Below are 15,997 nucleotides of genomic sequence, written 5' to 3'. Positions count from 1 at the left end.
ACATCAGCTGCATTTAGCGCACCTACGGCCAGGTTCTGATTCCAAGGACGTTGGTGTCAATTCCAAGTAACACAATTCAACAGGAGTTCTGCTACACCAGAATAGCTGGGAAGAGAATTTGGCCCTGTGGCACATAAATGCCCATTATAGGCAGCTAAATGCCAGTGTAGTTTATTTCCAAACCTAAAATGTACAACGTACAATTTTTAAAAAGTAAAGCCCAGGTGGATCTGACCTCCTCTACCTTATGCATTCACAGCCTGTAACAATTCATTGTGAACAGGAAGCTTAAGAAACGGACTCAAACTTTATAACGGAAACGCAAGACAAAACATAAAAAGCAAAGCAGGGCATCTCCAAATCTCAGGATCCTCCCCCAGGAACTAAACAACCTCGACATTATCAGACCATTTAAATAGAGTCTTAAAACAAAACTGGATGAAGCTGATTCTCAAACTTTTTCATAGCATGGGCCACATCTTCGTAGAAAGATTATCTCGGGGACTCCTCCCCTCCCATTCTCACACACAAGTCCCCTCCATTTAAGCTCAATGGGCATCACCTCATTTCTCGCTCATAATCAAGTAACCAGCAATCGATAACGTGGAGCAACATTAATAAAACATTTAATCTGTTTTTAGCTTCTTTTAACGTGATTCAGCAGCTGCAAACAAAAAGGAGAGCTGGGACCATGCAAATGATCAGTCTCTGTGGCTCACAAGCAAATGTCCACAGATCACTGTACTAAAAATGGACTGTCAGAAATAATCATGCACTGGCAGGGATACGGATAGGGTGAGCGCATAGCTCTTTTCTGTTTCTAAACTGAATCATTCCATAAAATGAAGTGGGACAGACCAAACTTAACGAGAGAGACATTATCACAGCTTTCTAAAGGAAAACTGCTCCCGTTGTATTAGAACATAAAGCTGTGCAGTGCAGGATAATTGTTCACTTCAATTGGAGGAGCCCAAAGAAGCCCTGGAAACCAAACATTTATAGTCCTCTTCTTGGCAAACAAATGTTGCCATCATTCACAGTACAGAACCCCCCACTCGTACAGGTTCAGACTGCACTCGTTTTGTGTGTTTCAGGTTGGTTGTAATCAGTAAGACCCAGCTCTTGAGAGGCACTGAGCCATGAACTACAATGGGATTTGCAGCTCAGTAACACTCAGGATTTGGCCCTCAAAAACTCAAGGCCAAATTTTTAAAGGAATTAGGGGCTTAACTTCCACTGAAATAAATACCTTTAAAAATCTGCACCCCGCCTCTCAGTGTCTCCATTCCTGCACTTGACGCAGGAGCAGAGGGAAGCAAAGGGGATTCTAATGTATGTTTGCACCTCCCTTAGGGGCCTTGGTAAGTCAAGAATAGCCAAACCAGTGTGTGGTGCAGCCCCGCCCCCCCCCTTCACTCACCCAAAAGGTGATGTCCCTGCCCTCAGGAGACCCTCTGTGCCAAGGGCTGCAAGAGAAGATGGGAAAGAGCTTCTGCACCAGCTGAGGAACCCCCTTACACTGGGGATACTCCCTAGGGACCACTACTGCCCTCTTTATAGCCTCTCTACATGGCCACAGTAGCGCCAAGAGAATCTGGCCCTAAATTGGCATATCCGTAAGAAGAGAGAGGTACGTTGGAGTCCAAAGACGAATGGTTCTGCTTTGGGTGTTAGACACATTGTCCTTCCCCGTTCCTTAGAATCTGAACCCTTCCATACTAACAAAGAGATGGGAACCATCCAGGTAGCATTTCTGGGCTGGTCTACTATTGACTAAGTTCCTGAACTAATTTTGATGACATTTTGTTCAAAGTTGTTCCTGGACTTAGTTGCAGATCGTGCTACAGCACAAACTGCAATTTCAAAGTCCCAAAGAGTTTGAAATGTAAGTGAGGGGTATTTGCGTAGATCCCCATGCCTCACTGAGAAAAGAGACCCCCATGTTATAAATTCCTCCAAAACTGTGCAACAAAATCCTGAAATACCCACCCCACAAATGCTCTGCTGGATAGCTACATATTTCACGTTATTAACTGAGGACTGGGAGTGACCTTCAGAGGCGAGGTTTGCAGAAACATGCTAAAGTTGGCAGGTTTATTCAACTGTGTTATTAGATGAGCCTCTTTTTGTCATCAGGTGTGAAATCTCCTAAGAACAGGCTCTCTCATGTGAATTCCTGTGCATCAGCTGGATGGGAAATTCCTAATTTAGTTTGCCCTATTCTGTTATTTACATTTCCGGTACCAGCTCCAGCTAGGTAATGCAAAAGCGCACCAAAAACAAAACAAAATAAAGTAACCAAACTGTTTTGAATCTTAGAGGGTTGGGTCTGGTTTGGTTCAAGTTTGGGCTGAAGATTCAAGTCAATCTTTCTTTTATCCTAACCAGCTCAAGCATTCCAGCTAATGAGAAGAGACAGAGACAGTCTTGAGACACAAGGTCTAGATCCGGATCAGAACTTTCCCAGAGTTCAGTCTGATCAGAATAAGGTAACCATCACCCTCTGTTACAAAAGTTATGGAAAACCTCTGGTGTAAACTTAAAAACAGACGTACGTGCTATTCTCCCGGTCTTCAAAGGGTGCCTAAACATTTGGGGAAGTCTTTATTCTATGGAATAAACAGGAAGCCACAGAATGAATATTCACCAAAACCAACCTCCCTGATTTGTTTTTATTGCACTTCACAGATAAACCCATCTTGGGCATTGGGGTCCGCTCCTATGTACAAGGGGACAAACGAACATTAAAATCACCAAGTAAAATGTTAAAAGTGAGATTCAAAAATGCTAGGCTTCTCAGCAGAGATCGGATTGATAAAACATGTGTAAAGCTAGTCAGCGTAATATCTCAAGGCAAAAGGAGAAGTAGGACCATCTTACCCACTCCCTTCCCTGCAAAGTCAATATGACCAGAGACAGCTCAGGCACTAATCATGGGCCCAATCCGGAGAGGGGGTGAGCACCCCCCCGAGTCAGGACACAGGCCAAAGTTTTTGAACTTGAGTGTTTGAAGTTAGGCACTTGACTAAAAGAGGCGTGATTTTTCTGAAGTGCTGAGCACCCACAGCTCCCACCTCTCTTAGGTGCTGATAGGGCCACCATTCCCGTAGCACCTCACAATCTGTAATGTATTTATCCTCACAAACACGCCTGTGAAGTAGGGAAGGGCTGTTATCCCCTTTTTACAGATGGGGAACTGAGGCACAGAGACAGGACGTGAGTTGCCCAAGGCCACATAGGAAATCTGTGGCAGGGCAGGGAACTGAACCCCACTGAGCATCCTAACCACTGGCCCATCCTTCCTCTCTTCCTCATCAAACTCATGGCTTTGGGTGCCTACCGTACCACCTTGCATGATCAAGTGTATTGAACACATGTGACAGCTTGGAGTTTCCCAGGTTCTGAGCTGACTAGGAAACTCATGGGCCTGCCAGACCAGTTACAGGACCACAAAGGTTGTGAACTGACTGCTTTGCCTTCCCCCTTGGAACTGGCAGCTCTGTTCTTGCTGCAAGCCACACAAATCAGAAGATGCACCAAGCCAGGAAGCTTGCCTGGCTCTGCCATTCCTGTGGTCATTTAAGCAGTGGTACTATCTGTAAGGAAGCACCACGCTAACTTTTTCAACTGTAGATTACTTTTCTGGTCTCAGTGCAGTTACTTAGGAGGCAGAAAGCCTGGGGCTTGGACACTGCAGAGATGGTCACAGTCTCAGAACCTGAACAGACTAGAACCCTGTGCACAATTGCCACTACAGCAGATGTCAAGCGATTACCATGCAAGTCCCTCCGAAAGCAATCGCAGAGGGCTTTGCCACGAAGAGAGGAAAATAAAACGTCCGAGAGGAACAGAGGGAGACATTCATTGTATCGATTGTGTAAACTGTCACTGGCATGGCAATAAGCATTTTCGTTGCCATCCCAGGGAGTAATCCAGCCTGATAATTAGTACATGGGAGATAAGTGGAAAATCAGACGTCTGGCGAGGGTGGTTCAAGCCTTCTCCTGACATTGATAATGTGCAGATACATAGATCACTGTCGGGGCAGCGTGCCACTGCGAGCCTGTGTCTTCCTATTGCCTCATCAATCCATCATCCTCTTAGTTGCTGACACCTTGGCAGGCACTCACCGCCAGCTCTGCATTTGAATTGCAAGGAGCAAGCTCCACCAGGGAATACAGATTTTAGAATCTAAGATTCAAATTTGTTTAAGTATGGTGAACAGCAATTCCCTTGCAAGGCATCTTCATTGCCCTTTAGCCAAGGGGGAACAGTTGGGTCTTTGTTAGAAGTACAAATTGCTTCTTAATGCAAAGGATAAAGCAGAGCCCAGGCACCTCCTTAGAATTCCTCTTGGCTCCTGGTAATGCTGCTGAATGTCAATTTTAATTTTTGAAATTTAAACCGAGGGCTTTGTGTCTAAGCTCCATCACATCAGAGGGAAGGGAAGAATAGTCAAAAAGGATTAAGGATCCAGTGGGGATTGAGGATCCATAACAATTATACTTCATTTGGGTCTCAGACATTGGTTTAAATCATATTCTAGATGATACAAGCGACAAGGCATTAGAGATTGGTAAGAGTATAACACATGTACCTGGTTATGAACTCTTCCCCCTCCTCAGCAGGAGGGGTGTTTTGGGGTGCGATGCGGGGAGGAACACTCCCTCTTATACCAGGGCTGAATTTGCCCCGTCTTCCCCAGTCAGTAAAGAGGCAATATACACGGCAGACCAAACCGGGGGCAGAATAGCCTTTAAGAGCCTGGTCATCTTTGTGCAACCTCAAACTGTTGCGGGAACAAATTCATACTAGCAGTGATTCCATTAGCTTCAGTGGAGTTAGAGCTGGGATGAAATTGATCTCAGCTGGCCAATGGGAGCCTCCGAGACTGATTCTTCTCTCGCTTTCGTGTAAATTGGGAGTAAATCCATGGAAGTCGAGGGAACTCTGCTGTTTAAAATCATCATAAAGTAAGGGGAGAATCAGGCCCTGACACAATGGAATGTGAGTCAATAAAAGAAAGAGAGGGCCAGAAACTCAGCTGCTGCAAATCAACCTACCTCCCTTGGCTTCAAGAGAACAATCCCAATTTACACCAATTGAGCATCTGTCATGATTCACACCCACAAGAAAGGCCAGGATTGTGTGTGAGATTCTATAGGTGTGTTTAGTTTTCAACAGAGAAAGTACAGTCACTCAGATGTAACAGGGAGAGAAGGAGAAGCAAAAAAGAGCTCACTATAGATTTTTACATGGATTATGGGCCTGATCTACAGCCCAGGGAAGTCAGTAGAAAGACTGCCATTGACTTCAGTGGGGTTTGGATCCACCTTATTTCAATGTATGCCTGAAATTTTGTGTGTATGTGTGTGTAAATAGACAAACAAACATACACATACTGAGTATTGTATGGGCCACTCTAACTAGAATGATCCCTTACAACGGTGGTTCTCTCATGCAGAGGTACGTGGACCTTGGGGGTACACAAAGGTCTTCCAGGGGGTACATCAACGCATCTAGATATTTGCCTAGTTTTACAACAGGCTACATACAAAGCACTAGTGAAGTCAGTACAAACTAAATTTTCATACAGACAATGACTTGTCTATACTGTTCTGCATTCTATAGCAGCAGTTCTCAAACTGGGGGCAAGTTCATTTGAATGGGGTCCCCAGGGCCAGTGTTAGGCTTGCTGGGGCCCAGGGGTGAAATTTGGGGGCGGGGGGGACACAAGACAAATCAGACTCCTGAAAGGGTTTCAGTAGTCTGGAAAGGTCACTGCCTTACAATATGGGCTAACTAATTGTGCTAAACAATCTGTTCCACTTGCATTTTGCCGTGACGCTGGGAATACCTTTCCTAGACCTGAAGAAGAGCTCTGTGTGGTTCGAAAGCTCATCTCTCTCACCAACAGAAGTTGGTCCAATAAAAGGTATTACCTCCCCCACCTGTATCTCTTTCTAATATAAACACAGTTCTTCCTTTAATGCTTTATTACATAGGTCAATCATACTATAAATATACAATTTCATGCAATCATTGATACAGAGTCTGGTCCAAACCATACTGACGTCAATGGGCTTTGGATTAGGCCCATAAACCAAGGAAAATCTATTGTGAACGGATTTCAATCCCTTTAAAATGTGGATGACGGTGTGTACCTTCTCCTTTTAAAACCACATAAAAGGTGAGACTCCCCTCGCCCCCTCCATTGACAATAACTGAGGCTGGAGTAGGGGCTCCCTTACTAACTTTTAATTCTGCTGCAGACCTGAAAAGTTAAAGTGCCCACAACCGCCCGCACCATCTACCGCCCTTTTCAGCCTTGGAACAGACACACAGCGAGAAACCATTGTCTAAAAACATAATTTAATATGATTTTTTTGTTGGTGGTGGTTAGACAGGAACAGAGACTTGACGTTCATTACATCATCATTCACACGAGTATTGCATGGAAAAGGAAAGAAGAAAGTTACACTTGACCCCATACAAACAAACAAACAGCATAAGAAGAACCAATGCATGTAATAATTCAGTCCCACTCTTCAGATCAATCAGTCAATCAAGATGATGATAATAATAAAGCAAAATGTATCAAGACTGAGCAGCTCTAACTTAGTGTGAGTGACAGTTTTACCCTGGAATCTTTTATACACTCATGGAACTAAGGTGCTGGTCAGTTTCAAGCAGCTGATCTCATGGTGTAACAAACACAAGGACAGAGATACACCAAGGGTTGGGGTGGGGGCTTGCTTGTTTTGTTTCCACCAATCAAATGTACAAATTGAGAATTACGCGAAACTGACCCGTAGAGACAGTGGCGGGGAGGTGGGTACAATGCCATCGGCCACACTTTTAATCGGGGTATAAAAGAAAGCCAGAGAAAGTGCTGTACTTATTGTTGTTGCCTCCGTGTGCTTTGCCTCCATCCAGCTTGACGTACACCTCGTCCCCCGAGTCCAGGTGCAGCACCACGCTGTTGCTGGCATAGTCGTAGTTCTGATCGGCGTCCTGAGCAATGGCGCTGGCCCGCACCTGAAAACCAGCCAACCGGGGGAAGGAGGGCTCAGACGCTGCCTCCACTGGCCCCCCACATCGTACCCCTGCCCTCATACCCTGTTTCCCCGAAAATAAGACAGTGTCTTATATTAATTTTTGCTCCCAAAGATGCGCTAGGTCTTATTTTCAGGGGATGTCTTATTTTTCAGAAATGAAAAATGCCTTATTATCGGTGGATGCCTTATTATCGGGGAGGTCTTATTATCGGGGGGATGCCTTATATTACAACGAGAGGCAAAACTGTAAGTAGGCCTTATTTTCGGAGGATGTCTTATTTTCGGGGAAACAGGGTATCCTCCAAACCTGCCTCTCGCCTTCCCCCGCTCACTCGCACTCTTTAACCCCAGCTAACTCCTTCCCCTCTTTTCCCCTTTCCCTCCCTAACCTCCAACAGTCTCCTTACCTCTTTTTACCTATTTCTCTCTAACCTACCTCCTTCTCTCCCTTTGCTTCTTTAACCCACCATCAGCCTCTGTCACCTTTTTTCCTCCTCCCCCTCTATAACCCTCCCACTCTCTTACCCTCTTCCCCCTTTCTCTTCTCCTCATTTAAAACCCCATCTTCTCCCTTCCCTCCTTCACCCCCTTTAATCCCCAACTACGCTGTCCCTCTTCATCCTCCCTCCCATCCCCCAGGCCCTTCTCCTTGACACATATTTATTTCCTCCTCCTCTTCCACTTCCCAGACACCCCCCCCCACACCACCACAGACACGCACACACTTTCCTTTCGCTCACTTCTGCACATTCACACCCAGATCTTAACCCCCTCCCTCGCGGCAGGCACACTGAGAGCTCCCCTTAGCACAGCCTGCCTGCCAGACAGGCCATTCATTAGACAGCGTGCAGCTAGGAAAAGTTTCCTGCACATCTCAATCTCATTCCCCCTTGTTCCAGGTAGTGGAGTTTCTAAAATGTACAGTAACTGTCCCCAGTAAGGCACTGACTTGTCACCTGGAGGATCCTGGAGCATGGGAAGGGGCAGCCCTGCCCAGACTGACAGAGAAAAGTCTGTTCTCAGAAGTGGAAAATCACTACATTTAAGGAAGGGAGGGGGTAATAAAAAGGCGGGTCCCCTGTACCCCAGATTCTCCCCAGAAGCCTGTGTGGAAGGCTCTCTGAGACTATCCTGGAGCCTGTGGTGTTCCAGGCAAAGAGGGAGGGACCCAGGGCAGGGAAAAGAGTCACACACACAAGAGGGAAGGATCCAGGAAAGAGGGAGTCCTAGAGCCAGGAGGGCCACGAGATAGTGCGATGGGGCAATCTGCCAACATGCACTGAGCAGAGGTTCCCAAGCACACAGGAGGGGACAGACATACCGGGGCACAGGGTGGCAGGGACAGGATGGCAGTCTCACAGTTTTCTGCCTATATGGTGATGCCATCCCCTTAGGAGGGTGTCGTGAGCACAGGGCACAGGATGGGGCAGGGTGTCCTGCACTGGGAGGATGGGAGCAGGGTCCTGGGCACAGGGAGGCTGGCTGCCCTCGAAAAAGTGGCACAGGAGAGGGTATCCAACTCTCAGTACTTATCATGCTCAGGAGGGCATCGTGGGTATCCTCGGAGTAAGGTGCTAGGGCACAAGAATGTTCCTACGTGCCACAGGGACCCAGGCATGGGGGAGGGGGAGGATCCAGGCCCAGTGGGTGAGGGTGCTGGTGTCCCGAGCTCAGGGGGTGAGGGTCCCAGAACAGGGGGATGAGGATCCCAGGAATGGGGAGATGAGGGTGCTGCTGTCCCAGCCACAGGGGAGTGACAGACCCTGGAACAGACTGAGGTTCCCAGATGCAGGATATGACTGTGCCAGTGTCCCAGGCATGCGGGGTGAGAGTCCAGGGCTCAGGTGGTGAGAGTCCCAGGCACAGAGGTGTGCCAGTGCCCCAGGCACGGTAGGGTCAGAGTCCTGGGAATAGGAGGTGTGAAGATGCCGTTGTCACAGGCACAGGGTGAGGGCCCCGGGAATGGGGTGAGGGTAGAATCCCAGCACCGGGAGTGAAGTTCCTAGGCACACGGAGTGAAGGGCCCGGGCACAGGGGAGGAGGGCCCAGGCACACGGAGTGAAGGGCCCGGGCACAGGGGAGGAGGGCCCAGGCACACGGAGTGAAGGGCCCGGGCACAGGGGAGGAGGGCCCGAGTGCAGGGCTGAGGATCCTGGGGATACAAGGGTGCTGGTGTCCCAAGCACATGGGGTGAGGAGCATGGGGGAGGTGAGGAGCCTGGGGGGGGGGGGTCCCAGCCGAAGGCAGAAGGTCCAAGGCACAGGGCTGAGAGTCCTGGGTATTGGAGGGTAGGGGATGGGGTGGGGGAGAGGTGAGGGTCCCAGGAACATGGGGTGTCAGTGTCCTGGGCTCAGAGGGTGCTGGACACTGGGGAATGAGGGTCCAGAACATTAGGTGGGGGGCATGAGGGTCCCAGCTCAGGGCTGAGGGTCCCGGTAAATGCTGAGGGTCCCAGCCGGAAGGAGGAGCCGAGGGGGCCGAGGCGGTGGAAGAGGGGATCCCGAGGGAGGTCCCGGGGCGGTGGAAGGGGGGATCCCGGCCCGGGATGGTGGAGGGGGAATCCCGGCCAGCCCCCAGGACCCACCTGGCCGTTCTTGCAGAGATCCGCCCACATGCTGGTGCCGTCCCCGCCGCGCATGAGGATGTGGTAGGTGAAGAAGTAGATGCCCCGCACCTGGCAGCTGAACTTGCCCGTGGCCGGCTCGTAGTGGTTGCCCAGGTTGGTCACCACGTCGTCGAACTTGAGCACCTCGTAGCCCTCGTGGGGGCTCTTCAGCCCCACGTAGAAGGCGATCCGGGGGCCGCTGAAGGCCGCGCTCAGCGCCCCGCTCACCTCCCCCGCGGCGCCCGCCCCGGGGCCGACACCACCCCCTGCCGCCCCGGGGGCGCCAGCCCCGGCCACCGCCAGCCCCGGCAGCCCCGGCTTGCCCGAGTCTCCCCGCTCTCCGGGCGGCCCTCTGGGACCGGGGGGCCCCGGCTCCCCTGGAGGGCCCCGGGGCCCCGGCTTGCCCGGCCGGCCGGGCTCCCCCTTGGGTCCCGGGAGGAAGGGCGGCGGGGGGTTGGCGCTCAGGTCCTGCAGCGCCTCCACGGCTGCCGTGCTGCTGGGGCCGCCGGCCCGGGCGCTGGAGCTGGCGCTGGCGCTGCTATAGGGGTCGCAGATCATGCGGCAGGTGCCCATCATCTCGTAGTGCGCCGCGCTCTCCGGGGCCGCCTGCAGCAGCAGCGGGACGGCGATGAGCAGCACGAGTCCCATAGCGAGGGCCAGCCCGGCCGCGGCCAGCAGCCGCTTCCTCCTCTGCCAGAGCCGGGCAGCGAGCGCGACCAGCTCCTCCTTGCTGGGCGAGGGAATGGTGACTCAGTGGCGAAGCCTCCCTGCGGGGAGGGCAGAGAAGCGGATCAGCCCCCGGCCTGGGGCAAAGCGGCTGCCGCCCCCCCCCCCCCGCCCCCCGCAGCCCTCGGGCCCCCCCCCCCCCGCAGCGGGCAGTGCCAGGCGCCAGCGGTAACTCACGAGCGAGCGGGGCGGCGGAGCAGCTCCCAGGACGCAGGCGAACAGGTGGGGTAACTTTCCCCCAAGTGCTCAGCTCAGCTGGGCCGGGAACAAGGGCCCCCCGCCGCCGCCTCCGGGCCCGGTCAGCAGGCAGCCAGCATCGCCGCGAGCCCCCCAGCTGGTCTGCACCGGGGGGGGTTACTCGCTCCGGTGCGGTCCCCAAGAAGGGACGGGGAGAGGCGTTTCAAGCCGGTCACTCCATCCTCCCTGCCCAAGGAGCAGCGGGCGACGATCCACAGCGGCGCGCTGACTCCGAGCGGGGACAGGAAGCCACCTCCTTACACACGGAGCCTGCCCGCTGCGCGATGCTCACACCTGCTTGCCGAGCCCATAACGTCCCGGCCAAGGTGACTTGCGCTCAGTGTTTGCTACGCTGTGATTTCTCTCCCCGCCGAGAAGAGGCAGCGAGTGGGGCTGCTGAGTTCAGATTGAAGACTGAAATCAATTACACTCTCTAGTGCTTAAGTCAGGCTCCCCTTAGACTAAACCCCGTGTTTGCTTGGATAGGAACTGGGTCATTTCACGGGGCTTTCCCGTCATTAACGAAAACTACGATCCTATATTCAATACCTTTATGCATCCCAGTGATCTCTTTACTTTTCTTTCCTTTGCGGCTATTGACCAGGGTTTTAGAGTTTTCTATAAATGTTTTCCCCAGATCTTTCTAGTGTTTTGTTTGCCATTCTCCCCCACATCACAGCCCTAGATCCTCCGCACTACCAGAATTAAGTATCTGGAACGCAATATATTCAGCAGCTAATGAAATATGATGTTTGCTATGACAAGTGTTCAAACTGCCTGCTGAATGCCGATTCAAAACTGTTGACATCCATAGGAGATATAACACTATTTCCAGTCACAAAATATCAAAGACAATGGTACTGATTATTTTCTACTTAATAGAGCTACTAGAAACGGTCGAGCTATTACATTAACTACTCTCATTCCCCACAACTTCTATGCACCTGGTTCTGTTCTCACACAGCTTTTGTCTTCCAGAGTTACTTCTTTTTTTACACCATGTGAGATCAGAAACAGGCCCAATATGTATATGTGATTTTGCCCAGCAGGAAAACAAAAAAATATATAAACCTCAAACACTAGCCTTGATTCTGTCCTTATTTACACTGGTTTAAATCAGGAGTAACTCCAGTCAATGGATTTACAATGATGGGGGATCAGAACCAGGTGTAACATTATTTATATATTTCCTTTGAGAGATGAAGGATCAGAACCCCAACTAATGTCAATCAGCACTGACTTCAACCGAGGTATGTCAATTTACATCAGCTGAGGATCTTGCCCATAATTTGAATTATCGAAATTTTCAAATATATTCCCATTTTTTAAAAATTCCAATTAAACACATAATTATATTCACAGAACAAAAGATATTAAGTCATTCATTTGTCAAACTTGAAAAACAAACCACTTGGTTTTATAAAGAGTTGCTATAAAAAAGACAATATTCATGGATCCACCAAGACAATGCTCCCGGCCAAACGATGAGACTAAAGACCTGTTCACTTTAAAGGAAATTCACGATAGTAATTACATTGGAGCGAACAGCTGTTGGAGGCACTGTACAGGGGCAGTGGCTCTCAACCTTTCCAGACTACTTTACCCCTTTCAGGAGTCTGATTTCTCTTGCGTACCCCCAAGTCTCACCTCACTTAAAAATGACTTGCTTACAAAATCAGACATAAAAATACAAAACTGTGTCAGCACATTGTTACAAAACAATCGCTGACTTTCTCATTTTTACCATATAATTATCAAATAAATCAATTGGAATATAAATATTGTACTTACATTTCCATGTATAGTATATAGCGCAGTATAAACAAGTCATTGTAGGAAATTTTAGTTTGTACTGATTTTGCTAGTGCTTTTTATGTAGCCTGTTGTAAAACTCAGCAAATATCCAAATGAGTTGATGTGCCCCCTGGAAGACCGCTGTGTATCCCCAGGGGTACGCATGAGAACCACTGGGTCAATGCAATGTGGAGTTCGCTGAGTTTAATTCAGCAACAATACATTTACATGAAGGGTTTGCCCCAGTGTAACTATACTGATGTAGCTACCCCCATATCAATTTCCTTAAGGGTCTAAGAGGTGACAGAAGTGCCCAGTGAAGAAACAAATGACACAAAGACGGTTTTATGGTAAATACGGTAATAATTTCCCAAATTATGATTTCAGTGCAGAAAGGCATCAGAGAAGATGCCTAAACTGGCCCAATGCCTATCACCTGGGTCATCCCCCTTTCTACAAATTGCCATTATTTCCTTTTGCTTTTCTGACTGAATGACAGTGTTGTCATGGGAGCTCTTGTATCATTAAAAGTCTATGGGGTTCTTGCCTCTGGGCCATAAGTTATGATGCTATCCACACATCTAATGTGAGTCTGTTGGGCACCCATCCCGCAGCTGGAAGAGAAAGTAAGGGGGTTGTTTTATTGTTACATAGATTTCCTAAGGGCTAGATTTCAGCATGTCCCAATTTCTTGGTGCTGAAAAAAATCAATTTGCTTTGGTTTCAGCACAGTTAAGGGCAGACTCTTTTGTTCTGAAAGAATAGTAAAACTTGTAGGTCAAAGGAAGCGAGTCATTTAGGGCCTGATCCAAAGTTCATTGAAGTCAATAGCCCTTAGGCATCATGTGCAAATGATGGCATGTACACTTATTACAATTGCCCCCAAAAGGACTCAGAGTCCTTCTAGGAGGTTTTATTGCAATTTAAAGAGGGGGGAATTAAGACCTTTCAAACTGGAATGCATATGTTTATGGCCCAGATTCTTATCCCAATTACACCAGTAGGAATCCTGAATAAACCTAGTGTCTTCACTGGAGTTACTCTGGATTTACAGTCCTATATCTGAGATCAGTATTGGGGCCCTTGCCCTCAGAGTATCCCCTTATTTCTCCACATCTCAGTATGTAAAGCTGCCAGGGATATAGGTTTAACAGTAGAAAAATTGTACAGATAATTAAAGAGGGCCACAAAATTACAGGAACCAGTAAGGAATGTGCAGCAAAACATTTTAAGAAAGGAGATCACAACATTCATCTAGGTTCCTTTCTCCTCCTTTGAGTTAATAGTTGTATTCCACAATATTATTTAACTCCACATACTTGTCTAAAGCCTGGTGAAGTCTATTTCCGATAGTTGCTCCCACTGCTGTTCAAGTAGTTTTATCCAAATATTAACTAAATAAATTCTGCTTAAATTGCTTTGCTGATCAGCCCTTCGTAAGCTTCAGTTAATTTCTCTTTTGTTTTGGTATTTGTCACTAGCTCAGATCCCCTTGTCTATATGAATCCTCTGTATTCCCTTCAGAGTTTTGTATACCTCACTAAGATGTCCCTTTAATCTCCTGTTTTCCAAAGACTGCAGTTACACAGTAGCTTTTCTAACCCTTCCTGAATAATTAAGTTCCTGTATCATTTGGGCTGTCCTCTCTATTTGCATTATATCCTTTTTGTAATAAGGTGACTGGGACTGTGAACGATATTCCAAATGTGGCCTCACTTAGTCCCTTATACAATGCTAGGATAATTTTCTCTGACAAGGATCAATTATTCCCACAAGTCAACAAGGACAGAACAAGTAGGAACAGGCTTACAGCTGCAGCGGGGAAAAAACTAGGTGAACTGTTAGCAAAATTTTTATAAAGGACAGTTAAGCAATCAAAGAAACATACACGACGGGTGACAGACATGTCAATAGTTAGATTAGACACCCTTCTGCCAGGGATTTTTTATGAATAATTTCATTATTCTTCTATGATGCACAGAGATGGGCTAAATTACCCACTAGAGGTTCCTTCCAAACCAAATTGTTCTAAGATCAGCATAGTATCAGTTTAAGGTCTGATATATTTAACCCAAGGGGGTTAAATCCTGCACTTTATGGGATGTGGCCTGAATGATTTAATACATCTTTTGCATGTAACTACCACTCTGATCCTGTCAGAGTCTGCCACAGGTAAATTGAGTAGTAGTTTATTCTGGGAGTAGTCCCTTTGCAGCCAATGAGACAATTCGTGGAGTAAGATACTACTTATTGTGAGTAAAGGTGGCAGACTCTGCATATGCCAGTGGTTTGTTTGCTTTTCTTTCCTTTACTGCAATAGATAAATGTTTTGGACAATATTTACCCACCAGTCTTCCTAGCGCTTCATTTGCCCCTCACCCCCATCCCAGCCCTAGATCCTTCTTGCTACTAGAATTAACTATCTGGAACTCAATATATTCATCAGCTAGTAAAATGATACATTTAGTCCCCATCTTAAAGTGTTCACATTTCTTGCTGACTGCTGAGTCAAATCTGTTAATGTGCCATTCACCGAGTATAAAAGACAATGGCTCTGATTATTTTTGCTTAATAAAGGTACCAGAAACAGTTGGGCTATTAAATTAACTGCCCTCATTCCTGACAAATCCTATGCACCTAGTTCTGATCTCATTCACACAGGTTTCTGACACTGTTGGCTTAATAGAGTCATTTCCAATTCACACCACTATGTAAACCCAACAGGTACATGTGGCTTTGCACAGTAGGAAAGGCATAGGTTTTCATTAAACAGTACAAACGGCCTCATGATTCACATCTTACTATCTGCAGGGCAGACCTGGAATAATTGGGGTGGTACTGGCTTAAAGCCAGTGTGTGAGGTCAGAATCAGGCCCACTGTTTTTAAACATAATTTCTATTACAGATCTAATTTGAAATGAAAATATTTCCACATATATTCAAAACATACGAGTTATTATCATTACAATTACACACATTATTGTATTTAGAAACAAATGTTAGCTGCTACAACTGCTCTCTACCACATTCATTTGCTGTACTTAAAAGACAAAAGGCCAGAGCCCCTTAAAGAGATCCCTCCCGCTGTAGGTGGTGTTTGGGGAGTTAAAGGTACAGAAGGGAGCCGTGCCTGGTGCTGCAGTCCTGATGGGGGCAGTGGGCATAACATAGGCATAACCTTTAGGACCTCCATTGACTTCAATTGGAGAAGGCTGGACTTACAGTGAGAAGGTATATTAGAAGACAGGTGGAATGATGTATCATCACAGAGACAGTAGCTATTCAGAAAAGCTAAACAAACTCATCCCACATTCTATTAAACCAATGAGAGTTCTGCCATTGCCTTTAATCAGAGCAGGATCGGACCCTTTGATGTTCCTTCATCAATGTCTATAATGTATATCGATGTACACAAAACCTGGATGGGAATAAAGAGAACAGATACTACAAAATTGTTAAAGCTCGTGCCAAATGAAATAACCAGAGGGCATGAAATACAGCTGAAGAGCAGACAGGCCCTGAAGGAATGTAGATAGAATTTCTTTACATAGACGCTCGTTGTTAATAATTGATCCAA

General features: G+C 47.6%; 1 protein-coding gene across 1 annotated transcript; it reads right to left on the bottom strand.

Annotated features, from left to right (window-relative positions):
- Nucleotides 1-6,377: 6,377 nt before the first annotated feature.
- On the bottom strand, nt 6,378-10,951 carry C1QL2 (complement C1q like 2). The gene is made up of 3 exons (XM_034785984.1): nt 10,567-10,951; nt 9,643-10,430; nt 6,378-7,038 (listed from the first exon to the last, which is right to left on the bottom strand). Exons 2-3 carry the CDS (start codon nt 10,309-10,311, stop codon nt 6,859-6,861), a joined length of 849 nt encoding a protein of 282 aa, XP_034641875.1. The 5' UTR covers nt 10,312-10,430; nt 10,567-10,951; the 3' UTR covers nt 6,378-6,858.
- Between the last annotated feature and the right edge of the window lie 5,046 nt (nt 10,952-15,997).

This window comes from Trachemys scripta, chromosome 11 (genome assembly GCF_013100865.1).
Source record: "Trachemys scripta elegans isolate TJP31775 chromosome 11, CAS_Tse_1.0, whole genome shotgun sequence".
NCBI lineage: Eukaryota > Metazoa > Chordata > Testudines > Emydidae > Trachemys > Trachemys scripta.
This window is presented reverse-complemented; position numbering and strand designations above follow the sequence as displayed.